This window comes from Diadema setosum, chromosome 22, assembly GCF_964275005.1.
Source record: "Diadema setosum chromosome 22, eeDiaSeto1, whole genome shotgun sequence".
Classification (NCBI taxonomy): Eukaryota; Metazoa; Echinodermata; class Echinoidea; order Diadematoida; family Diadematidae; genus Diadema; species Diadema setosum.
In genome coordinates this window covers 14,416,434-14,444,013 of record NC_092706.1, presented here as the reverse complement: position 1 = coordinate 14,444,013, position 27,580 = coordinate 14,416,434, and the positions used below count along the sequence as shown (strand labels likewise).

Genomic DNA, 27,580 nt, shown 5'->3' with positions numbered 1-27,580 from the left:
AATGAATGACATTTTTATTCATATGGTGTGCTATATTCTAAAAGAAAATACTACAATTGTGGTAGAAATACTTTTTTCAGAAATGTTTATTCAGTTAGCACAAAAGAAAGTGATGTGGATTGAGGGCTAAAATTTTCAAAGGAAACACCTTAGATATGAACATGCATTCAAAGTATACACCTGTACCATAAAATCAAATAAATTGTAAATTTAGGAAGAAATAATTCCCATTATAACCATTGAAAAAACACAGGGAACAAAAAGATGTGATCAAAGTGCATTAGACATTATATATGATGCCTTTTAGAATGAAAGCAGAAAGAAATTTGAAATGATTTGGGGAATTGATGTCGTTTTGAGGTGAAGTAACCTTTTGTGCCTTCGTTTGAAAGGTTGATGTCATGGCCAGGCTCTCAAACATTTATTCTTGTCAGTCGTGACGGAGAGCTCGGGAGAAGAGTATCTAGTGTGGCCCTTGAGAGCTGTTTAATGCCTGCTTCGCCGGAACTGTTTTCCATCAATAGGGATTATGTGTCTCTTTGCTGCTTCGTCCTGTTGAGTGTGAAGTAAGCGCATTGCATTCCCATGCTCTTGAGTTCTCAACAGCTCCCCAGCAGTCCCACGCCTTCGTTTCTCTGCTGTTGACTTAAAGGTAAAGCAGACCCTGGCCCAACGCCCTTCCCTCTCACGTGCACACACACACACACACACACACTTTCTACATACACACAATGTGCTCCATATGGAGATGCCGCCCCTCTTGAGCGTCGTGAGACGAGCGATCCTCTACATTGCATCTGACATCACAGATTGCCACAAAGTGGGTTTGATATTCACTGCCAGCTCATCCATCGTGCCGGGAGACTTGTATGTCTCATGTTCTCCCCCATGGATTGAAGAAGCTTTAAACAAACCAAAAGAAAACCAAAAAGAACATGGAAAGGAAAGCTGAGGTGAAGGATTCCTTTCCTGCTGCCTTTAAACCATACAGTGCTCAATTGAATTGATGAATTACAGCTGATTGATTTGTTCTGGTTTACAGAAAGGGTACATTTCACTTGTGTGGCAGAAAGGATAATGAGAGAGGAGGACATTGATTTGATCTTGTATGGAAATGGCTGTATGAGATCTAATGCAGATGTTAAAGAAGTAATGTAAAACTATCCCTTTTGTACACCGAGGACTGCAGCTAACAAAAGCTCTCTTCTCTCTTTTCATCATGGTTACTGAGCTTAGCAGTCTAATCTGATATTTTCTGCTGTGGCATATATGGGGGACAGTGGATTTAACCCCAGATGCATCTTAGCATGCTTTGCTGTAAGCACTACAAATCATTCATGTCAATGTCAAAATAAAAGCAAAGGTAGGGACTGCTGTATGAATTGTTTAACTAATCATTAATTCTACAATGCCAAAATGTAGGAAGAAATGAGCTCTTGTATTTATAAGTGTTCAGCTAATTGATGAACCATCATTTATGCCTAATGAAAGGTCAAGTGATGACTACCAGTAAGTGATTTAGAATGAGACTGTATACTATTGATGTGCATAGAGTCCTCCAGCTGAAGAGCAAACACTCAGTGATACAATGTATTTTGCTTTAAGTTTGGATTTCATGTTTGATTGAACCCTATGGCACTGAAAGGAAAGGTTTACCTACCCCTCAGCTGCTGTCTCCTTGGTAAATTTCCCCGTCATGTGGACAAGCCAGTGAGCTTTTGCAAATGCTTAAAAGGATGGTATGGTATGGCATTGGTTGAGGGGAGGATTCAGCTTTTAGGTTTTTGCGAGATACTGAGAAATGACTTTCTGAAGTGTTAAATGAGCATACAATTCTAAGTTTATTTGATAAATCACTTTTGAAATGGCTGAGATGTGAAAAACACAACAAAGCAATCCTAATAAAAAGTGGGTCCCACCTTTTATTAGGATCACTGTGTTTGGGATATCTCAGCCATTACAAAACAAATTTTCATCAAACAAACTTTGAATTCCTCTTTTGTTAGAATTATATGCTCTTTCACTTTTCAAAAGCGGTTTCTCATTATCTAAAAAAAAAAAAATGACGGATGTTGGAAACCTGAAGCCCTGTCTCAACTGAAATTGTACCATCCCTTTCACTATAGATAACAGCATTCTGTTGTGTGTAATCATACTGTCCCGTCTAGCAAGAGGCATAACACTCTGTCCCTCGGATAGAACATAAAATGGAGTTCCCGTGTGTGAGAGAGTCAAAACTCATGCACGTGAAAGATCCCGCTTCATTTATTCATCGCAAAGAGCAAGGTGTTTAACCAGGCGAAGTGGTCCCGCCTCACATCCAACTGGTCCCCATGTAAGACTACCTATTGCAGCTGAATATGGGCTATCCAGCCACTCCTCAGATGGAAATGAAACATACAGTACATACAGACAAACAAACAAACAAACAAACAAACAAACAAACATTCTACCAGGCATAGGTCCACTGTGTGGCAAAGCTTCACATGACCTGACCCATAGTTTTACAGTGCATAGCATTTAGTCAACTTTGAATGTACGTATGTATGCTATTTATGATAATAGATTCATAATACCCAAACTGAACACTGGGATCTCAATAAACAGGATGGGTGACAGAGCACACTTTCAAGAAACTAAAACAAAGATGTGAAAAGTTTATCTTGATCATTCAACATTTCTTGCATTCTCTTAGAAAATATGCATTGCCACACCCATGGAATCTTATGTTTTACAATGTTTTACTCACGTTTACTTTTTTTTAGAGCAATATAGTTTTTTCTTCATTTCCTGTCAGAAGAGAATAACTCATATAATAACTGAATGTAAACATTCACACAATATATCCAGTGTATGTCATAGTTTTTACCTTCTTGAAAAACACAAGAATAAAAGACCGAAAGTGGGAAAAGGTGATGTTATGAACATTCCTTGTAGCATTCTGTTCTGAATGGGCTCCTCTTGTTATGAAAGGAAGCGAGAAAGACGACATAAATATGTGAGCTATGATTGATAGTGCTTGTACTCCTGAATGAAGATTGAACTGCCGTGCAATGCAACCATAAAGTCTGGTGATTTATGCCAAACATCTGTCTCTTCATTTGCTCCCAGTGTACAACTGCGTGGAAAAAGAAAAAGATGATAAAATGCAAAATGTGAAAAAGACTGCTACCGGCACACTTTCTGTGTCATTTTCAGGGGTAGACATGCTTGCGTCATCACGAACTAATTTCCACCAAATCATGTGATATTGCGGATGTGGGATATTTGGGAATTCATAATGATGACCTGACATTATATTTTGATGGGAGGATATTTGAATTTAAATATCTTTCAGCATTCTGCAATCACTTTGCATCCATCCTACTAATATTTGAGGATGCAAGAAAACATGTTTGCGGACCTTATCTTAGACAGTAGAAGTGTACAGCCAAGTAGGAACTTGTGCACAAAATCTTAACATTTATAATACTGGTAGAATCAGACTTTTGGTGTGTCTAGACTGATTCAGTCATCCTGGAGTACCAGATTCAAAGTTTGAGACACAACAAACTACCATTATCTCATTTGTTAAGTGCTTTTACCATTATCTCATTTGTTAAGTGCTTTTAGAAATTGATAAAAAAGAAAATCCTTTCTTGATAGATATATGAAATACAAGTAATGTTTTTTATTCTAATGTAGTAAGTATGAAATAGAAAAAAATGTGTTTAGCTATAAAGGTATTTTCACTCAGCATGAGTTGTCAACAGAATATTAACATTTTGCTATTGATAATCATTTTGATTTTTATGCTATTAAATGCTTTTCACTTTGTTTTCAGAATTCATTTCAGTTGATACCGTGCTGAAATGGTTTTGTTTGAAGGTCACAATTTGAAATCATAAACAATTTTTAATGCAAATTAAAGTAAAAGCCACTTTGTGTAGGGCACCGGTTCGTGTTGGAGAGCTGAATCTGAGGTCATTGGCACTTTTCTTTATTAATAAGCTGAAAAGTCAGACACCTTGTCTTAGAAGTGAGGTTTGATGAGATTACCACAGGGAAGATTATTTCCCCCCCCCCCCAAAAAAAAAAAAAAAAAATGAATGTGATCCCAGGCCAAAAAATAGTAAGAGTTTGCCTTAATTTCCCAATGTAGCATTACTATGATACTACCCTATAAGATACCTCATAATACATAGTTGTTTCAAAATATCTGCTGATTATGTGTGATTGATAAGTCACTAAAATTGATTCTGACTCCACCGAGATGAAGTGGCAAAAAGAAAAATGCTTGAGGTGAATAGTTCACTGTGTAACATGTGTGAAATCAGGTGCATTAATTGCTCATGTTTTATGGCTACCACAGTACACAGGGTGAAAATGATAATGTATGAAACAGGTGATCCATTTTTTTTTTCTTTGTGTGAGCAAGCCTGTTACCCACTGGTAGATTGCTTGTTGTAGAATTCTACATATTTGTAAACATGTTCATTATGTGTTTTATTTTTTTTTTTGATACTGAATGAAGCAAAAGTTGATGGTTTCATCATTGTCATAAGAAGCTACATCATTGATTCACAGTGCTGTTTGCGTCTGTGTGTGACATACGCAATGTAGTTGCATCAATGACTTTTTTATGAGCAGTTTGAGCTCTGACCCCCATAGTAGATGATGTTTAAGTTTATTCCATTCACAGTTAAGTCCAGGTAGTAGCATGTGGCATCTTTGCCAAGATGAAAGTTCAAAGTGCAGTTGTGTCCATGGCATTTTATGCATTACTGTAAAACCAGAAATGTTCATGGTATGAAGCTTTCCTCGAATTAGAGCTGACGGCCTTTTTTGAAACTTTCATGAAACTTTCACAAATTGCCACTGGCATTCAGTGCATTGTGTAGACAAAATTTTTTATGTTCATTTTACTTTTGCAAATCCTGGCTCCGGATTTACGGTAGTTCATGCATTTGCCTAAAGGAAGCATTATGCCTGGATTATTAAAGCAGAATGTCTTTATCACACATTGAATGTGAATGGTGGCCATTTTTGTAACGACATGATTCTGGAGGGTTTTGGAGGATTTGGGGGATATGATTGTGTTTTGTTCTAGTCTTTTTTCCCCCGCTTGAAGTCAATCTTCACTTCCAATTAGGCACCTGCTTTCTGCATCCCAGACGAGTTGAGAGTGCAACAACAAGCAATTTAAGGCAATTTAAGTTGGCGAGAGTGTTTCTCTGTACCACATGGGTTTCTTAATGATCTGAGTTACCTTCCATTTTGACAGTCATCATTTGGAGAATTCAACTCAATTTGACATTTTACCCTGTGGCTCACTCTCTAAATATACTCTTTCATTTTACGAGGTTTTGCTCATTAAGAAGGCTTGATTTATTGTAATTCAAAAGGAAAAAAAAATCAAACAAACCAATCCATAGAAATAGCTTCAAGGTCTCAAACTGCCTTCTATGCTCTTAAAGGTATAAAAATGAACCAACAAACAGATATCAAACAGCAAGTGCTGAAATATCTGTCTCCTTTTCCAAAAAACGAGCTATATTTTGTAACAATTTTTAAACATATGAAACAAATTATCTTTCAAACAATGTGTGCAACACTTTGTGGACAGATGTGTATATTCAGCCTTTTTGTCTGCAGCTCCAAATGATATTTTGTCTTCAAACTGCCTAGTATGTACTTCAACTTTAAATCTATGGTACCGTACTGTTTCAGTGGGTCTTCCAGAATTGTACTTGTCAGTTTGCATTTGATGAGTCATGAAGAAGTGTTTGTGTCATGAGAAATGCAGTAACACTACATTTGCTCCTGTGACAATTGCTCCAGTCTTATTTTCTCCAAGGACTTGGGTTAGGGTTAGGGTTAGGGTTAGGGTTAGGGTTAGGGTTAGGGTTAGGGTTAGGGTTAGGGTTAGGATTAGGATTAGGATTAGGATTAGGATTAGGGTTAGGGTTAAGGTTAAGGTTGTGATATGGTTTTAGGTTTAGTTTGATGTGATAATAAGGATTAGGGTTAGGGTTATATTTGTGGGTAGAATTTATGTTTGGCATGATGCCCAGATATTTCGTGGGAGCAATTGTTCCTGGAGCAAATGTCATGGAACCCCAATGTACAGCATAGCCTTTCTGAAATCAAACCTGTTCACAACAAGATTCTGAAATCTCAATTGACTTTGTACAACACCCTCTAGGTTTCAGGGACAAATATGGCCCGCTACAACTAAAGGATCCGAAAGTCCGGGGAGGACGACTTTCTGAAAATGACATGACACTACAGTATTCCCTTACTCTTCCACTTTAATTTCGTATATAACACGACTCATAAAAGTACTCGTTTGCGGAGATATTGGTGATTTTATGAGACCATGTCTAGTGGTCTAGGAAATCAGCGTTTTGAGAAAACTGCCTTCAAAGTATTCTTTGCAACGCAATCGTGATCAAGGGGAGGTAAGACAGTTTTTACTTCTTGACAATAGAAGGTCTGCTCATAGCAACCTCCATGATGTTCTTTCAAGCTTAGTGCCAGTGGTCTATGCATGACCAATCAGTAACCAGGGTGCCACGCTTTGACCAATAAGATCACTCCCTCGTTGCTAGGGGCGGAGTCTATCTGCGGCGCTAAATCCAAATCTTTGGACGTGTTTCCGTTCCGTTGAAAGTCAGAATCATGGCCCAGAAAAACGCTAATTTCTTGCCTTTCTTTTGATCATTTAGCTTCAAAATTTCAGCAGAAGATAGACGATACAGTAGACTACAAAATTATGCCAAAAACAGAAATCCGATCGTTTTGACCGACTTTGATGATCTGACTTCAAACCCAATTTTCTCAGCTCAGCTGTCAGTGACTTTAGGATCCTTTTGTTGTGGCGGGTCACAAATATTTCCCTTTTCTGTGATGCTGTCTTGTTCTTAATACCAAATGCTGGTGGGTTTCAATGTATTAAATGCTGCCCTGATGCCCTTGATTAATTTCTCAATCAGTGAAAGAGAAGAGACAGGAAATTTTCATTATGGTTTGATATTCCAGTATATGATTTTTATTTTTGTCACACAAAATGCCATTCTTCTGGGGTACATTTAGATCCTCAAACATTTTCTGTTTCTGACATTGCGGCAGAACTGAGAGGAAACTTACATTGCTCTTCATAACATGCCATGGTATTCGTCATCTAGTGGTACAAATTGTAGCTTCTATTACGGACTAATTTCAGTGTAGCTGGAATTGTCTTCTTCACTTTTTCTCTTCTATTTTTTTTTTTCTCTCTCATGGGTAACGTTTCAGGGATTCTTTGCCTACAGGTATCTCAAAACCTGTTTGCCAGGATATACCCTCTGCAGGTATTTCTCAGGGTGTTTACTCTGTGCACCAATCATCCCCGGTACAATGGGATCTCAAACAGCGCTCCTCTTACGTGAGGCTGTGCGAACGAGCCTTGTTAGTCAAACTTGGCAGTAAGTACGGGGATGGGGGCGCCAGAGGTTACGTAGACAGGAACTTGCCTGTGGATGAGGGCGCAAAACTTGTCCACTACGTCTATTTGCACACCATCATTTTTTTCTTCTTTGGTGCGACTGCACAGAAACCAGGCGCGGTATCACCGCCGCCCTTCCAGTCACGTCTGGTGCCCCGGTCTCGGATTGATTACGTCCAGTTCAAATCAATCTGCAATCCATCCTGATGGGCGAAGTGGGGTGAAGGATGAACGGAAGGAAGAAGTATTGGAAACAAGGGTGTGTGTGTGTGTGTGTGTGTGTGTGACTGGTGGGGAGGAGGAGGTAATGACTTGCCCTCCCCTGCCCTCCCCTGCCTCCACCACCTCTGCCCATGCTCCTAACTTGCTGCCAGTGAGAAACCTTCCAGTTCTACTGTAGTGTTTATTTTTCAACTGTGCTTTTAGCATAGATCACCTGCAAAAGTATGTCATGTTCCTTCTTGTGTTTACCTTCATCTTCAATTCCAAATAAAAACTTTTAGTCTTTCAGCAAAAAAAAAAAGAAAAAAAAAAGAGAAAGATTTGTGATATGTTACATCACAAGGCTTTAAACTTTGTACCACAACTCTTTGAGAACAAGTCCCGAGTATACTTGGGCAAGCATCTATGGGAAATGTATATTGTAGCAAACTCCAACCATCCTCGACGGGTTAATGCCTTACCTGACAAGGCATCTACATATGTACCTTAAACTTCCTAAGCTTTTCTGTAAGCATTCAGGTACTTCCCCCACCCCCCCAAAAAAAAGGATTACATAACTTCCATTCCACCGCAATTAGTTAACAGACATATGCACCAAGCGTATGAGCAGAGCACAGTGAGGGTTAATAGTCCATGGGCCAAGAGCCGAAAAATGGGTTGTTGGTACCACCCGAGGTGGCAAAACCTTTTTGGTGTCATTTTGTTTGTCAGACAAAGATACGCTTATCAAGCTATGATAGCATTTCCAAATGAGTAGCTTAGTCATAATAAATGAATTTTTAACCAATTTGGTCTCGTTTTTATATCCCTATACTTCTGAATTGAAACTAACCGCTATACAAATACGAGCACTGCCTTCTGTATGTCCACAGGTGTTCTGTTGTAAACGCGGTGCGCTTAGTCTTCATTCAAGGCAGCGAAGGGAATATCCAAAGGGTTATGATGTCCACAGCTGTCACGCGGTGCGCTTAGTCTTTATCTAGAACAATGTACCGTTATCATATCTAAAGTTCCTAATAAAAGGGATTATCTATACTGTTTTTATACCACCCTCTCAACAAATACATCAGTTTTAAACAAAAATCACTCTGTTCATTTACAACATTATTAATTATAATGTATTGTAGTGTACCGGTATATTGTTTTTGCATAATCTTTCATTGTTGGATGGAAATAAAGCGACAGTGGCGTGGTATTAGCGTTTTCAACCCAGCGTTTTCACCGGAAAATGATAAATAATTGAAAAAGACGCTAAAATTCACGAGAAATTGCTTTTTTGTTGTTGTTGTTTTTAGATAAAGGGATATACACTGTATCATAAGCTTTGGATATTCCCTTCGCCGTCTTGAATATTAGACTAAGCGCTGTGGACATCATAACCCTTGGATATTCCCTTCGCTGCCTTGAATAAAGACTAAGCGCACCGCGTTTACAACAGAACACCTGTGAACATACAGAAGACAGTGCTCTTCTTTGTATAGCGGTTGGTCTCGATTCAGAAGTACAGGGATATAACAACGAAACCAAATTGGTTTAAAATTCATTTACTATGACTAAGCTACTCATTTGGAAATGCTATCATAGCTTGATAAGCATATCTATGCCCGACAAACAAAATGACACCAAAAAGGTATTGCCACCTCAGATGGTGCCAATATCTGGCCTGGCCCATGGACTATAAGAGTTGGCACTTAAAGTGATGGAAACATAAGGTGTATTGTCCCATGAGTTCTACCACTTTCAGAAAAACATTACAGGTGTTAAAACAACATTTCATTTATAATGATAAGGATACATCTTAAAGGTTGATGGAAAGAAAGAGGATTTTTTTTTTTCTTGTTAAAAGACAACTTTTAATTGCATTGAATTATAGTTGAATGAGTGGATGGATATACTATGCACATATTTTCAGGGATTAATGATCTGATGTTTGTTTCTTAAAATATTTCTGTTTGTTGAGATGCTACTGTATTGATTGCTTTTGCATGCAGAAGTTGGGAAAAGCATTGTTCAGTCCCTTGAAAAAAAAAGCCTACTAATAAAGTCTATGGGTAACCTGCCTAATTGAATTGTGCTTATCAGTGTAGAGACAGCATTTTTTAGATTTTAGATGATGCTTGTGTACACTTACAGTAAATGTCACTCTGAAACTTTAATTCTTCGTACATTAATATTTTAACTTTAATTCTTCGTACATCTTCATAAACTTTAATTCTTCGTACATTGTTAATATAACAGTCCTCTCAAGTAAGAATTTTTAAATGATACATGTATGATTAAAAGATTTGATGCTCATAATTCAATGCAACGACTCCTTTTAACTAACACTATGCTTTCATGAGTGAAATTAGCCAAAAGTCCCAACTTTGACTGTCATGACATGTTCATACCTTATAAGTGATTATAACCAAATGGAAATCATGCTTTATGAAATGAGAAAAGTATTGTGAATAGAAAAAAAGTAAAAGTAAAAAAAAACACGTCAACAACAGCCTCTGCATGGTCAAAGGTGCAGGAGGTGGTTGAGTTTAATACATTTTATGGTTTGATAATTAAGGTTAATTAGAGGTTATAAGATGTTGCTAGGACAGAATCTTATGATACCTCACTGAGGTTGTATATAACAAAAGAGGAAGAAATTAAATGCCAAAATTCTTTTTTTTTTAAATATTCTGTTATGGCAATCTAATGTTAAATCTAATGTTAAACTTATATAAATTCATCAGAGCAAAGAACTCAGTCACAGTTTTCTATATGGTGTTCCAGGGTCAAATGCAGCTTGGCATGCTGAGGCAAGTTGTTTGAAAATGTGATGTCACATTTTCTGATGCCTCGATTTTTGTTTTGATTTTTGCCATCAAGCTGACAAGATGCCAAAACATTGATGACATTCTGTGGGGGGACCATGACATGCATGGTGTTCTCTTTCAATTGCTGACTGACTTCATCATGGTATATCAGTTATGTAGTATTGGACTTGTGATGAAATTGTACGTAGAAGAAATTATCAGCACTCCTATTGAAATGATTATCATGATAATTGTATGTGTGTGTATGTGTGTTAATGCATGTTTGTGTGTCATATGTGCATTGGTTTGGAGCACAAGATTTGTTGCAGGCAAATCAACTCAAAGGAATCGTAACTGGGTTTGACCGACTGACGGTGTTACGCATTCCCAGCAGATCGTTAGCGTCGGTCCTGAGAATCATCACGCTGAAATTTGGCTACTGAGCGCTACATATTAGGCTTGAGTCATTCTGAGTCACGGAGAAATGGATGTTGGCGTGGAAATGCTGAGGAGCAGAAAGGAGACATCATCATTTGAAGAGGTCCTCTCATCCACAGCTCCACATTAGATTCCGTAGGATGATGAATGCCCCGTGTCTTTGAGTTGCTAATGAAGAACCCTTTAAGTGGAGGGTGTTTGTGGTGGCTAGGGGGTATAAATTACAATTGTTGGGGTCATGGTGAGGGTACTGTTTGAACGCAGTGCAGTGGAGTTTCTTGCCTTGTTATTGTTTTCCAAAAATTAATATCTATGCTTTGTTATCAAACCGAAGATAAAGAATATTGAGATTAACTTTTTTTTTTTCTTCCACGCTCTGAATATCTTGTTCATAGGTGCATATCTTTCTATTTTTAGCATTACTATTAAACCTGCATGCTTCCATGATCACGGCAACCCAATTTATTTATTTTTTTTTTGCAAGTGAGAAGGTGGATACTTGTCCAGTTTGGTAGTCATAAGCAATGCAGGCATAAATCATGCTGACCTAGAAAGATAGTTAACAGCAATGCGAGGAAAAAGACATGAAAATTGAGATGAGGTAAACCCGATTGAGATGTATATCTCTGTTGCTTTATTGGACAGAAATTTTCTTGCAAAGGGAAAGGAAAAAGATGACGAGGTTGTGAGTAATTTTCTTGCGCACGATTGTGGTCTGCAATCAACAGCGCGGCAGCGTGTGAGACTTTCAGCAGCACAGTTGCTGAGAGCAACACAGCGAACATTGGAATTCAAGATGGTGGGAATTAAAGGAAATGTGCTGCGGGCCAAATTGTACATTTGCAGTCATTTAGACAGAGCTAATTCAATCATGAGGTGGTGGCTGAGAAAGAAATTATGAATCGAGAATAGAAATATCACCTCGATAGGGAAACTGGGCCATCTCCTCTCCCCCCCCCCCCCCTTTCTCTCTGATGCGAGGAGCAGCAATCGTGTGACAATTTGCCCGGTCTTTTTGATATGGGTTCAGTTTTCAGGTTAGTCTCTTTCTTTGACATTTAAAGGAATCAGTCTCATCTCAGTATCTTCTACCTGTATAAGAGGTTATGGAGGAGGGCACTTTTTGAAAACGATTCTATTTCTCCTCTATGTGTCTTATGGACGACAGCACCCCATGAAGTCACTGTCCTGATTTTTTTTTTTTTTCACCGTACCACACGTTCAACTTTAATTAGGCAGCCATTGAAAAAAAATATTTAGGAAATGTGCATTTCACAAATTCAGAAATAGGTGAAAAGATATTGATAACTAGAACAAATCAAGTGAAGTCCATTATCATAATGACAATATCTGTTTGTGCGTGGGTCAGAATATGTGATGTACATGTGTGCATTATAAATGAATATCTCTGTAGTATATGCCTACAAATACTTGCACACACACACGCAAATTACCGTATACAAGTATATAAGGAAAGGAAGAGAAATAGAAAGAGTGACAGAGAGAGAGAGAGAGGCATATATCAATAATTTTTGTAAAGTTTTGATGACGCAGGTGGCTCACTTGTCATATTTTTAGACTGATCTTCATCCTTTGGCCACAGCGTACCTTTTCTCATCATTATTAGTTGGACGCAATTACTCTCTTACCTCAACGAAACTCGCCGGCCGAGCGAGAATCATGCAGAGGCTGACACAAAAATAAATTTGACGGAGACTGCAAGATGGAGATGATGCGGCAGCGCAAGCATAAGAAATATTTTTGACGCGGCGTGGGACGAAGCGCAGCTGGCAGTATGCCGCTGACCCTGAGCCTCGGCGTGTACACTAGCCTTGTTATCTAGAATTAATAATCGTGGATTTGCCATCTACTTTGTCAGGCTGACCATCTTTTCATTGATGCCACTTTAGGAAACTGGTCAAATTTAGATTTTTTTTTTTTTTAAACCCGTTGAGGACGAGTCCCGAGTATACTCGGGCAGGTGTCTATGGGAAATGCGTGTTGTAGCAAAATCAAACCGTCCTCAACGGGTTAAGACTGTCTGTTGTGTCATGGACACTGATCTGTAGTGAAAAGGGCAAATGAACCAGTGCGATATATGCAAAATGTCTGACCATATTTGGAGTTTATCTACAAACTTGTATCATAGAGCTACAACTTGAAATATACCAGTGGACATGTACATTCTCATTTACTCATAGTGCTTGTAAAAATGTGGACTGGCTCTGTGTTATTTCTGGCTAATACATGCTGAGTATGCTAAGAACATTGTTACGACCAAAATCACTCTGAGAATGATCGCACAAAAGAAACAATCAACTAATGTTCAGGCGGTTTATTAACAGTGATATTGTGGGTACAGACTCGTAATCGGCTTTCACATCAGTACAATAATGAGCAATAGAAACAATTACAAATCGGTAATAGAATCACTTACATATTATGTTATCAAGTAGTCCTTTGAAAATGTTCAGATACGATGTTCGATGCACCGATGAATGATCCTTGACGCACCGATGAATGATTCCTCCGACGTAACTCCAAAGGCACAGGTTGCATTAATCCACAGTATAAATCCGGGGTAAAATCCACGATAGCTGTTCACGGCGAAACTCGCAGAATCCAAACGTTGTGACGACCACGTCCAGTTAATGCGTTGAATGATGATTCACTTTATAATGTCCAGCAAAGGAATCCAGCCCGTCACAGCTTTGCCGTAATAATGTCCGTTGACACTAAAATATGGAGTCTATCTCCAATGTAGGCAAATTAATTCTCTGCAGGCAAAATGTCTCCCAGGCCTTATCTCCACAAACACAGTTTGTATAGCAGGTCAGCAGGTAACACAGGACTGACTATAACAAGTCGCTTCAGAGCCAGAAGTGACGTAACTCTCAGAGCAGAGGTGTTGGGTACTCTGCCTACCTCAGAATTTCTCCTGCTTATATACTATCCATTCACCCCTTTCTAGTACATTCTGTAATTTTCTCCAACCTGGGGCCACATACCTGAACATACTAGCAAGTCCAAATTCCAGGAATCCTGGATGACTCACTGCCTAATATGTGCATAACATCATTGCCAAAATTAACTACCAATCACATTGGATTACAAGGGCAGTGCCTCACTCAGCCAGCACTTCCTAGAATTTTCTGGAATGGGTTAAATCATTCTTGATTGAGTGAGCTATAATGTATTTCCTGTCACATGCATACATGTACTGTAGCTACATTGTATACCATGTAGAAAATTCTCCACTGATCTGGTCAGCCTGTATGTACTATATCTATATCATATAGAATGTTCTCCATTAATCTGGTCACCCTGTGTACATACACATTAAACAACCATGCATACAGCCTTGATACATGTACATAACTACTTGTGTGTACATTTGTGACACCATCCCCCATGGGAAAAAGAAAACCTTGCCGTAGCAAGGGTTTCTTTTACCTTCACAATTTCTCATTGTTATTTACAACGAATGTGAGGTAAAATCCAAATCAAGCAACAACAATCACATACTATCACATGCCTTTTGAATGGCTGCATTAATTCCATGTTCTCTTTTCATGGATACCATTTACATTGATATTGCTTGGATTCTTGGAGCTTATACAATCATGTCAAACTGTTTTGCATACAGTAATGGATATGCTAAACAATACACTGTAAGTGATATGCGGTGAAAACTTTTCACCCTTGAATTCAACTGTGCTATCCACTACCTATGTCACACCAACTGACTTTCGGTCATAGCACTCTTTCAACGCGATGACATGACACATTCTCTGTTCTTTGCATCTATCTGGTGTGCTGATCACATAGTTCACATCATTGAGTTTCTTTTTGACACAGTATGGGCCACTGAACTTGGCTTTCAGTGGTTCACCTTGTATGGGCAGCAGTACAAGAACTTTGTCACCTGGTTTGAAGGTTCGTGCTCTGGCATTTTTGTCTGCCTTTCTCTTCATAGAGTCTTGTGACACTTTCAAGTGTTCCCTAGCTACCTCACAAGCCTTTGAAAGCCTTTCACGAAACTTTGACACATAGTCAAGTAGGTGGACCTCATCATCCTCAGTCATGAATTTCTCTTTGATGAGCTTCAGGGGGCCCCTAACTTCATGACCGTACACCAACTCAAATGGGCTGAAACCCGTCGACTCATTTGGGGAGTCCCTTGTCGCGAACAGCAGGAAAGGGATGCCCTTATCCCAATCCTCAGGATACTCCTCACAAAATGCCCTAATCATTGTCTTTAGGGTCTGGTGGTAGCGCTCCAACGCACCTTGGGATTGGGGATGATAAGCTGACGACTTCAGCTGCTTCACACCCAAACGATACATCACCTCTTGAAATATGCCTGACATGAAATTTGACCCTTGGTCAGACTGCACTTCCTTGGGCAACCCATACCTAGTGAAAAACTGCACTAGAGCATCTACCACAGTCTTGGCAGTGATATTTCTCAAAGGGATAGCCTCTGGAAACCGTGTAGACATATCCATGATTGTCAAGAGGTACTTGTGACCCGACCTAGTCCTAGGCAAAGGTCCAACACAGTCGACTAGAACCCGACTGAATGGTTCTTCAAACGCAGGTATCGGAATCAATGGCGCTGGCTTCACTGAATGCTGTGGTTTACCAGCCACTTGACATGTGTGACAAGTCTTGCAAAACTCAGCCACATCCACATTCAACCCTGGCCAATAGAAATGCCTCATGATCCGATCCTTTGTCTTTCTGACGCCTAAATGGCCGCCAACAGGTAACTCGTGAGCAATCCTCAAGATCTCACCGCGGTAACTGGGAGGGACAACAACTTGACGGACCACCGTCCAATCCTCATCAGCTGGCCTATGGGGAGGTCTCCACTTCCTCATCAAAATGCCATCTTTGACATAATAGCACTCAGGGACCTTTTCAGCCTCAGCCTCAGAACACGCCGTCTGAGACAAGCCTTTCAACTCAGAGTCTGCCTGCTGTGCTTCAACCAAGGAAGACTTGCTAAACAGCCCATCACTGTTAGCCTCGGAGCCTAATACAGCAACCCCATCATTCAAATCCTTGAAAAAGGTTTCTGCCAACCAAACACCGGAATTCTCCTCCACATCAACAGAATCCGCATCATCTTGAACAGCTCTACGAGCTTGAGACCTAGTCACAACACAATCTGGGAAAATCCCAGGAAACTCCTCCTGCAACTGCTCAGTTTCAGCAACCACCACTGGTTTATCCGAAACAACTGGAGACGCAACCACCTTGTCCCCAGCCAAGTCATTCCCCAACAGGAAGTCAATGCCTACCATGGGCAACTCAGGAACAACTCCAACAGTGACAGGACCAGAAACTAGGTCACACTTCAAATCCACTCTATACAGTGGTACTGACATATAACTGCCATCAACAGTCTGAATCAAAACTTTTGCATTCACTGCACTATCTGGTGGAAAAGTCATACCACCATCCACCATCAACGACTGAGAGGCCCCCGTATCCCGCAGGATGACTACTGGTTTACCTGCCTCACCAGAAGTACATGGGGTCACCTCACCATCAAACAAAAAGCTACGATAGCTCTCATCCACCTGCTTAGTCCTATCTTTGAATTTGGGAGATTGACTTTCAATGGCCTGTGTTTCACTGAACGGGATATTGTTTTCGGGTAGGACACTTTTTGACATGACAAATCCCATGTCCTTCTTTGTTTTGTTTTGCAACTTCCAACACTGTGACTTCACATGCCCTGTCTTGTTACAGTGAAAACATTTGATGACATTTGCACTTGTACTGGACCCTTTGTCAGATTGAGGCTGTGGCGCAGACAACATTCCTGAACCAGCATTCTGTTGGTTGCTCGACTGATTTTTGTCTCTCTTATTTCCAGAGAAATTCCTGAAAGGTGGTCTGTTGTCATTTCTGTGGGTCAGCTCATACTCATCAGCCATCAAGGCTGCTTTATGCAAACTTGTCACTTTGTGATCATCCAAATGCGACCTCACACTGAAAGCAACACTCTTTTTGAATTCTTCCAAGAGAACAACCTCACGTAGGTTATCAAAATCCTGATCCACTTTCAGGGATCTGTACCACCTATCAAACATCATTTCTTTTTCACGAGCAAACTCAACATGTGTCTGGCCTGGTTTGCGGTACGAATTTCTGAACTTATGTCTGTACGCCTCTGGCACCAACTCATAAGCATTCAACACTGCTTTCTTGACTGTAGCATAGTCACGTGATTGCTCTTCAGAGAGAGATGAGTACACATCGGCAGCTTTGCCGACAAACACACTTTGAAGGAGCAAGGGCCAAAATTCCTGTGGCCAGTTCAAACTGTTAGCCACCTTCTCAAATGACACAAAATATGCATCAACCCTGTTTTCTTCAAACTTTGGCACCAAACGAATGTTCTTTGCCAAATCAAATTCAGGGGGAGCCCTTTCACGATTTTCAACGATCTGTGCATGAGCCAATTCAATCTCACGCAATTTTATTTGGTGCTCCATTTCAAGTTTCTGCATTTCCATTTCCATTTCTTTAGCTCTTTGCTCTCTTTCTATTTCTCTAGCCCTTTCCCTTTCCTTCATTTCCATTTCTAATCTCATCTTCTCTTTCTCCATTTCCATTTGCAATTTAGCAAGCTCAAGTCGTGTTTGATCAGACATTTGAGCTTGATCTGAAGTGTGAATTTCTTCTTTGAGCTCCATGTGACCAGCTACTAAGTCAAGAATCTCTGCCTTTCTTACACCTTGTGGAACATCAACATTCAAATGCTGTGCAATAGCAGTCAAATCACATTTGCGTAACCTTTGCAAATCTTTGAGGGACAAATCTGTCCTCTGAACAAATGCCTGAACATCCAATGTACTGATTGACATTGTCACATGTATTACACACAATATGCAATTGAACAATCAAGTCACTGGTATTTTGTCTGTACCAATATTCTAGCTTCCGGAACGTTCCAAATTCTAAGTTTTGGCTTTACATTCACTTCTCGGACACAAGCCCCCAATTTTGTTACGACCAAAATCACTCTGAGAATGATCGCACAAAAGAAACAATCAACTAATGTTCAGGCGGTTTATTAACAGTGATATTGTGGGTACAGACTCGTAATCGGCTTTCACATCAGTACAATAATGAGCAATAGAAACAATTACAAATCGGTAATAGAATCACTTACATATTATGTTATCAAGTAGTCCTTTGAAAATGTTCAGATACGATGTTCGATGCACCGATGAATGATCCTTGACGCACCGATGAATGATTCCTCCGACGTAACTCCAAAGGCACAGGTTGCATTAATCCACAGTATAAATCCGGGGTAAAATCCACGATAGCTGTTCACGGCGAAACTCGCAGAATCCAAACGTTGTGACGACCACGTCCAGTTAATGCGTTGAATGATGATTCACTTTATAATGTCCAGCAAAGGAATCCAGCCCGTCACAGCTTTGCCGTAATAATGTCCGTTGACACTAAAATATGGAGTCTATCTCCAATGTAGGCAAATTAATTCTCTGCAGGCAAAATGTCTCCCAGGCCTTATCTCCACAAACACAGTTTGTATAGCAGGTCAGCAGGTAACACAGGACTGACTATAACAAGTCGCTTCAGAGCCAGAAGTGACGTAACTCTCAGAGCAGAGGTGTTGGGTACTCTGCCTACCTCAGAATTTCTCCTGCTTATATACTATCCATTCACCCCTTTCTAGTACATTCTGTAATTTTCTCCAACCTGGGGCCACATACCTGAACATACTAGCAAGTCCAAATTCCAGGAATCCTGGATGACTCACTGCCTAATATGTGCATAACATCATTGCCAAAATTAACTACCAATCACATTGGATTACAAGGGCAGTGCCTCACTCAGCCAGCACTTCCTAGAATTTTCTGGAATGGGTTAAATCATTCTTGATTGAGTGAGCTATAATGTATTTCCTGTCACATGCATACATGTACTGTAGCTACATTGTATACCATGTAGAAAATTCTCCACTGATCTGGTCAGCCTGTATGTACTATATCTATATCATATAGAATGTTCTCCATTAATCTGGTCACCCTGTGTACATACACATTAAACAACCATGCATACAGCCTTGATACATGTACATAACTACTTGTGTGTACATTTGTGACAACATGCCACGGTGAAGACTCCTAAAAAAAAATCATATGACAAGCTTTAGGGATGCTTCTCATATGTTTGTAGGACCAAGACTTCCAAGATCATCTTCGTATTGCACTCCATACTGAAGGTCAAATGCTAGTATGTAATGTACTGTATACACCAAATATTTCGTGAGGTTTTTATTTTCACGAATTTCGCGAGTCAGGTGCTATTCGCAAAATTAAAGACACACGAAAAAATTGACTCTGATCTCAATATGAACGTGAGATGTTGGTATGCACATTTCTCTGTTCAGTTCAGTACTCCACGATCGTGAATTAACCACTTGCGAAATCGTTGGGAAGTCCTGATTCGTGAAAATTTAGACTTGCTAAATATATGGCGTATACAGTATATTACACATACATGTACCTACATATGTAGCAAAGCTACAGTACTGTATGTCTTTTGTGTGGTCCAATCCTCTGCTTTTACTTTGTTTTTGGATGTTTCAGTCATTCCAAACCTGATTTTCATCAAATAAACCTTGAATTCCTCTTAAAATGGTATGCTCTGTAATATTTCATAAGTGTTTTCTTGGTATCTCGCAAAAAGTTTAAAGTCCAATTCTCATCTCCACCAATACTGTATCACCCCTTTAAACAAAGTACACATAGTTGTTATAAAAGCTGACATCATCATGAAATGCAATTTCTGTAAACATTGAAATTTGTTTAATTATTTTGTTTGGCCAAATCCAGATCTTTGAAGAACACAGATAGTGACTCTCATAATATCCTACCCTTTTCAGCAGAGCTGAAAAACAGAACGAAACAGCCCTACTTTCACACAATATGACTGATATCAATGCATTATAGTGATTGATTTTGCTGTTGAAATGTGACCCAATGAGGTAAAGAAATCTTGTGGTGTTTGTGTGTGTTTATGTTTGTGCACGTGTGTACGTTTTGCTGTAGTGGCAGTGATAGATTTGACAGAAGACCGAAGTGTGGGTGCAAAGGAAAATCAATTATCGACCTCCCGTCACTGTTCTCTCCTCAGATCACCACACTTGTGAACCACAAGGAGAAATCGCGCCGCTCCGAGAAGACATGTCGTGCCATCGAGCGCGTGGGGCAGGCTGTTCACCTTGCCGTGGAGAGGTTTGTCGCCGTGGGCGAGACCATCGCCGCCGACAACAACGACATTAGAGATGAGATGGCGGCTGCGTGCAGGGAAGCCCGGCTGGCAGGTGAGACCAGCGAAGGGAAATCCCCCCCAGAGGGGAGCCTCGTTAACTTAGCCCGAGAACACTCCTGCGAGAGCATGCCTTGGAGAGGCCCCTCTGCCATTTTACAGGAGTATCTCTGTGTGTGTGTGTGTGTGTGTGTGTGTGTGTGTGTGTATGTTTGGATGTGTGTGTTTTGGAGCATGCAAGAGAGACATCCTTTGCTGAAGTTATATTGGGTTACAATTGAAAAACAAAGAAAAACAAGAAGAGTGTGAGGGCTTCTGTTTCCACTCCTCAAGCACAGAAAATATACATTTCTTTTCCTTTTGTTATGAATTTTCACTTTTTTTACAAGCTTTTCACTTCTATTTTTTCAATACTTTGTTGTATTTGATGTATTTTTTCCATTGAGAAATAGGAAAATAAATCAAAATTGTAATTGAAATTGAAAGCAATATTGGTATATCTTTTCTGTGTAGGTCCTTTGAAGTGTCATTATATTTTACATCTTTTTTTTTTTTTGCATAATGAAGTGTGCTGCCATTAGAACACAGATTACACCATCTGCCATTACAACTCCCAAAACAAGACTCTCAACACTTTACAAGCTTGAAAAAGGCTTAACTCTTAACGTGCCATGGTCGCCGAACGGCGACCTTAGTCTTGACGTGCCATGGTCGCCGATCGGCGACTAAGAAGAGCGAGAAAAGCATTGGTCATTTAAGTTCTTGTGGTACCAAAATGCGTTACAACAAGAAACTGCCACTTATATGTACTGGCAGGTGATCAGCATATCCATCGTTTCCACTAAAAATATGGGTACGCTTACATTGGAAAATTTTTAGTAAATGTGTGATTTTTCAGCTAGATGTATTTTTTTCGCGTCGGGAAAATCCGCAGAGAGCGCACCCTCTGCGAGATGTGTATATATCAAATTTCTCATTGATAAACCACGCGTGTGTATGCTACTTAATCTGTGTGTGTTGTCTACGCGTTTCCACTAGCATTGTTCTGCTTGGGCGCTCTCCTGCGGGAGCGGCTTTCATTTTGTCTCTCAAAGAGGGTCAAGCTTTCGTTCATCGGTCAAGTCTTTCATCCTTTTGTCTTGGACAGTGAACTTCACTAATCGTCCCCACGCTAGCATATACAAAAGAAGAGCATGCTTTTCTTCTTGTCTATGCACATGTACAGTACGTGGACACAAACTCCTCGCGGACAAAGGCCTGCCGATTTCAATAGAGTACGCCCGGCCGTAGTAGAGACAAAAGAGGGATTAGTAGGTGCTCCCTTCTCAAGTTGACAAAAGACACTCTTCCAGGACTCGACCCGGGATTTACTTGAATTTCAAATACAGGATCTGGGACTAAAGGACACAGATTTGGGAATGAATTACCAAGGCAGAAAATGAGATTGAAAAGACAATTTGAACTGCCAATAACTTTGGAATTATACAACTCTAGAAGACAAATTTGTTATCATTTGAAAGAGCAAATGTTGCTCTAAACTTTTCTCACAGAGTCAAGGGAGTGTTCTATTGAAGAACAGTCATGACTGACTCTTTCTTTCCATAATACACAAAAATTTATAATAATTTTTAAATGATATCGATTATTTCTGCAATATTTCAGGTTCAGATAGATATTACAGCAAACTGACTACGTGACATGAAAGAACAATCATTTCTTGATATTTGTTGTGAAGAACTCTTGAATTCAAAACAGTCAATAGTTTCAAAGATATGGCAGTTTTAAATTACATTGTCAATCCAGTTTGCAAACTTTCTGGCGTTGGGTAAAAACGTCTGGCACGTTAGGGGTTTTGGGTCTGGCACATTTTGAGTTAAATGAAAAGAAAATTCAAAGTAGAATCTCTCTATTTTTTAAAAGATTATCAAAGATAAAAAAAGAACAAGTTTGCATAAATCCTATTTAGCTGAAGAGCAATATTGTACGAGAAAAAATGATAACATGGATGAAATGTTCAGTACAAATATCCCTTTTGTATACATAGTGTACTGGCAGCAAGGCAACTGTTAGGGAGAGAACATCTTTAATGCCATTGAAATGGCCTTTATACATTTCCCAATGACAGGAAGGGGCCTTCATGCTTTGTCATAAAAATGTTTGCATGCACGTATGCTCCAGAAGTCGGCCAGCAGCCGGTAGGGAAAACACCTCTTGACATTTGACTCCACCAAAATATGCCATGCCTCTTTCATTCTCTGTCTGATCAAGTACAACTCGTATGATTTCATTCTCTCATACACTTATATTAGCCGAGTGGTGGCATCTTATCTAGATTATTTGCCTGATGGCAGAACTTCTTCCCAGCCCTTGGCTCCATAATGGTAGCTGGCAGAGTTTTTAGCATGCTGTTTAACCCTAGAAGCCACAAGGACAAATTTTCAAATGACTTCACATCGGAGTAATTTCTGCATTTGTTGAGAGCTTATTACGATAATGTGCATTATAAAGGTGATATGACATTGGCAGCAGGCTATCCGACATACAAGTGTTTCCCTACACATTTGCAAGTATGTTGGGACTATGGATTATTGGATATGAAATGAACCTGGGGAGAATCAGTCTTATCTTTACAATATGGAGGATGTATCTTAGAGTGCTAATCATCTGAAATGAACCGATGAAATGTAAAGATGTAATATGAATAATGATATGTACAGGCTGTAAGTATAGAGAAGAACAGAAAAAGAGATTACTAAGCATGCTATATGCACTCATTGAGTTCATATCTGAGAAACTCAGAGTGATGTATAATTTAGGTCAAGAAAACTTGAATAATAGGTGATTCATCCACAGCATATTCTTGAGATTTCTTCAAAGTTTATAAAAGTACTGAGTATGGTACCATGTGGGCACCTCTGGTCTGACTTTTTTTAAAGTCTTAGAATATTCTGAAATGTAAAACTTGTCAGTTTTTGTAAAGCACGCTGATATCATTTATACTCATGTGTGGAATAGATGAACCATGTTGAATTGCCCACTTCTCTACCTACTTGTTCATATCTATTAAAACACCAAAGCAGATATCCTCTAGATCCTCACATCTCAAATTTTAAACCCAAGGCTCACTTCGGTTCCTGGAATTCTTGCCAATTAGGCCCAGTTAGATCGAATGCAAATCTTTTTTATTTCCTTTTTTTCGTCGACATCACTGCCCACCTGAGAAAGTATCATGTCCCACTAGTGGGCTGCAGCCCTACAATTTGGAAATGCTGCTCTAGACTGTGTTGATCTGGTTGCTGGCTTTCTTTCTATGTCCATGGGAGTGTCTGTCAAACTATAAGTGCAGCATTTTGAGTCTGGAGAACAGTGTAGATGCCACAATAATGACATTGATGGGGGGAGGGGGTCGACTGTGATTTCCTTTCTTTGAAATCAAGGTTGTAATTTTGACGGTTATATGCTGTATACAAACAGTGAAGCAACTGAATTTGCAGTGACCAGCTGATATGACATGAGATCACTGAAATGCAAGGCAAAGCCACTCTGCTGATATATCAGATTGTTTAATATCTACTGAAGATCACCCACATGACGGTAATGACATCCAGGAAACTGTCAGGAAAATGTGTCATATGTTGTATATTGCTTCCTATGTTTTTATCATGTGTATATCTACAGTGTACACACACACACACACACTAGTTAATATGTATTTTAGATTTTGACATTTTTGTCCAAACTAGAATAAAGAAATACATGGTGTAGGGTTTGAAAAGAGGTTGTTGGTCTCAGATATTAAAAAAGATCGATACATCACAAAAATGCCAACATCAAGATGCAACCTTGAAATGTAAACAGACAAGTTTTCTCACAGTGTATAAAAAGACGATCATTCAAAATTCAGGTTGATTGCCTGATGGCAGTATAGGGAAATTCATGTTTGATGTGCCTGAAATAGAAGAAATCTATGTATGAATGGATGCTATTTATTGTTTGAAGAATTATATGCATTCTTGATGCTGAATATACTAATTTAAAAAGCTCATGCATGGAAATGTTATATCTTCATGCAACTTTGCTTCTTAATCTGTTGAGAACGAGGCCCGAGTATACTCGGGCCTGGCGTCTATGGGAAATGTGTGTTGTAGCAAAATCAAACCATTCTCAACGGGTTAAAGGTGTTCCAAGCATTGTAATGTTATACTCCATTGCAACATGAATATGTTTTTCGTGAAGTCTGTGTTTGTGGAGTTTCCTTTTTTTTTTTGACAGAGAGAGAGAGAAAAAAAAAAAGAACAGGAGATAGAAATACATTGCTGTGATGCCAACATACCGCTGTGGAAGGGGAAGCTTGCTCTGGCATAGCTCCCTCGCTGGGTCGGATTCATATCGGTGTGCATGCCTCGGGTGTGGATTAATTAGATCAGGAGAGCGGTCCGAGATTAGGTTACTATCGCACTACCAGACTCACTGGGCTAATTTGGGAGGGTCGTGTGCGCCCATGTGTGGCGCTGGTCGTGTGTTTCCTATTGAAGCAATATGGATGAAATTTTCATGATATTATCACCACACTGTGATTCCCCTGGCCGATATTATCTATATGTGTGAAATTCGCATCCTGATCTCGTCAAAGTTCCCATCTCTGGTCTATTAATCAAGTCTCATTAGAACTTGAACAGCATGATAAAACATTTCATACTTGCCAACTAGTAAGATTTTATCAGATTCAGTAAGATTTTTTACGTTAAAAATGGCAAAATCAGATTTTCTGTCAGAGAAATCAGATTTTTGAAAAATATTTAGATATACCTTTCATGTGTATTTTCTGAAGATTTGACCGAAAGTAAGATTTTTAACTTCAGTTTGCATATAGAATAAAATTTTTGCAATCCACGAGTAAGATATTTCATCTTGAAATGTTGGCAGGTATGACATTTGCGCTTGTGATTACCAGTACTATATCAATATTTGTGGAATTTTAGTAGATTTATGGGTTGCATTTTGTAGTTTTTGTGTAAAATTGAAAGTTCCTCCAAATGAACTTATATGCCAAGTCCATAATAGAACTGAAAGATGGTAATTTAAAGTTTCAAATGAAAACAATTTCTAATATCCACTATCAATGATGAAATAATATTGCATTGCAGTACAAGCTAGTTTTCCAATGATAAAATGTGAGTTAAAATATAACTGTAATTGAATAATCAACTGTAATGATAACTATTTATCATTTGATCTTAGAAAATAAAATGGTAAAGTTACATAGCAAATGAATTTTGGGAATGAGAGAATATCTGCTGTTTATGATAGAATATTGCATTGCAATACAAGCTAGTTTTATAATCATAAAATTCAAGTTAAGATTTGACTACAAGTGAATGATTTACTGCAATGGTAACTATCAATCATTTGATCACAGAAAAAGAAATTGTGAAGTTATGAGGCAAATGAACTTTGGAAATGAGACAGACGATCTGCTGTCAGTGATTAGTTTGTCCGTTTTCAACAATCTCATGGGTGTTGAGCAGTGTGGTGTAGCAGTTAAATACATGCAGTATTTTGTCCAGAAAACGGATTTAGCCTGAAATGTCATCCACAAGTCACAAGGCAATACCCTCCCACCTTCGCCCTTCCCCTTCCTGTCAGTTCTGAAAATTTTATGGAATGCAAAGTGCTTGCAGCTGTCCCTATTAATGTCCACTTTGTAAGCCGTTTCCAGTAAATGAAGACATACAGTGTTGCTCATTTCAGGTGTGAATTTCAATTTCTAGCATAATTTGAAATGCCCCAGAGAACAGGTGGTGTATCTATTTGGAACTGTTAGATCAGAGATAATTCAATTAAACACCCATAACAGAGAGAGAGAGAGAGGTAAAAACAATCCAAACCCAACAACTCATGGCAATTTGTGGCTGTATTTAGAGATCTTTGACAAACACCTGAAGCGACTCCGAGTTCAAACAAATCTCGGACGTGCACCTTTGACCAGTCAGTTCCATCATTAGCCGCATTTACACAGTTTCTTTTTTTTTTAACTCAAGTTTTGCAATGCGATGCAAAAACCATCAATTTGACTGTTTGGACAGAAAAAAAAAGGATAATAATTTTGAATTTGCATTGCGATGTGAAAATCAGTCCTGCTTGAATATTATTTTTTGTATTTGTGATAATTTGCCCTGTGGGATATGTGTGAATGGCATGCAGAAACTTTATCCATTTTTAAAATCCCATTATGAAACTTGCCATGTACACGTGGATGCCCAGGGTCTTTTCATGGTCACTTTATTTTTTATTATTATTATTATTTTTAACATCATGATATTTTGTCCTTTGCACCGTGTGTGAATGGTTGCAAGTAAAATTCAATCGGGTGTTCATAACTTGTGATTGGCGATTAATGTATGGCTGGTTAAATGATAGGCCACAATATGAGTTGCCCCTCAGCTGTTTGCTTTGGTGTACTACAGTAGTTTTAGACAGGTTCATAAGTTTTGAGATTATGGGCCACATTCTGTATTTATGAAAGGTCAGTCAGAAGTATTGAGATAGATGATCTTTCACGTAATGTTTCTGTGATCCACATTCTGTTTCTGTCCCATTTATTTGGTCTTAAAGGTGTGATAATAGTGTGAGATCACCATTGTTATAGGATATCATTAACAACTGTGGCCATTTTCACATTCACTCAATGGCAGGATGAGGGGTGAGGAAATATTTGGTATTCCAATGATCAGTGCTCATGTGTAAAATATGAGATATTCAACAAATTTCCTGTGGTTTGTTTTAAAAAAACGGAAATGGATGCACACTCCTAGAAGGTGAAATGATTGGATTGGAATGAAGATGGACAGGTTTTACTTTGTCCCTTGACACTGATGTTGAATTCTTTATTTTGTGACTCAAAATCAAAAGAATAATGTGTGGGAGAGATTTTGCTTGCATTAAAGCTGCTCTCCACCTTTAAGCTCATCAGTAAGACATTAGAGAACCCAAATGTAATCAGAGCACTACTAGTGCACTCTTGTCTTCATCTGCTATACTTAATGTACGGCTAATTTTTGACTCTCCCTCCACCCCCCTGCCCTACTTCTCCCCCCTTCTCTCTTACACACATACACTCACTGTACATACTGTACAATATGTCCAAGTGTACATATCCATTAGAGTAAATGCCTATCATTTGTTCAATGTTCAGATATTCAATACATCTGTACTTTTGTTTAGTGTTCAATTTGTTCAGTAATTTTTTCAATGAGAGAAGATGAGCTGCAAAGTAAAACAAAACAAAACAAAAAGAAAAACAGCACATGAAATATCGAGATGCCTGGCAATGCACATGGATTTC

The 27,580-nt window shown here is 39.1% G+C and overlaps 1 protein-coding gene across 2 annotated transcripts in view; it reads left to right on the top strand.

Moving 5' to 3' along the window:
- Window positions 1-27,580, top strand: part of LOC140245042 (alpha-catulin-like) — a 169,784-nt gene that overhangs the window by 82,315 nt on the left and 59,889 nt on the right. For both annotated transcript variants that reach the window (XM_072324635.1, XM_072324634.1), the window contains exon 2: window positions 20,101-20,290. In XM_072324635.1, coding sequence (XP_072180736.1) covers window positions 20,101-20,290 — 190 coding nt within the window. The remainder of the gene's footprint in view (window positions 1-20,100; window positions 20,291-27,580) is intronic.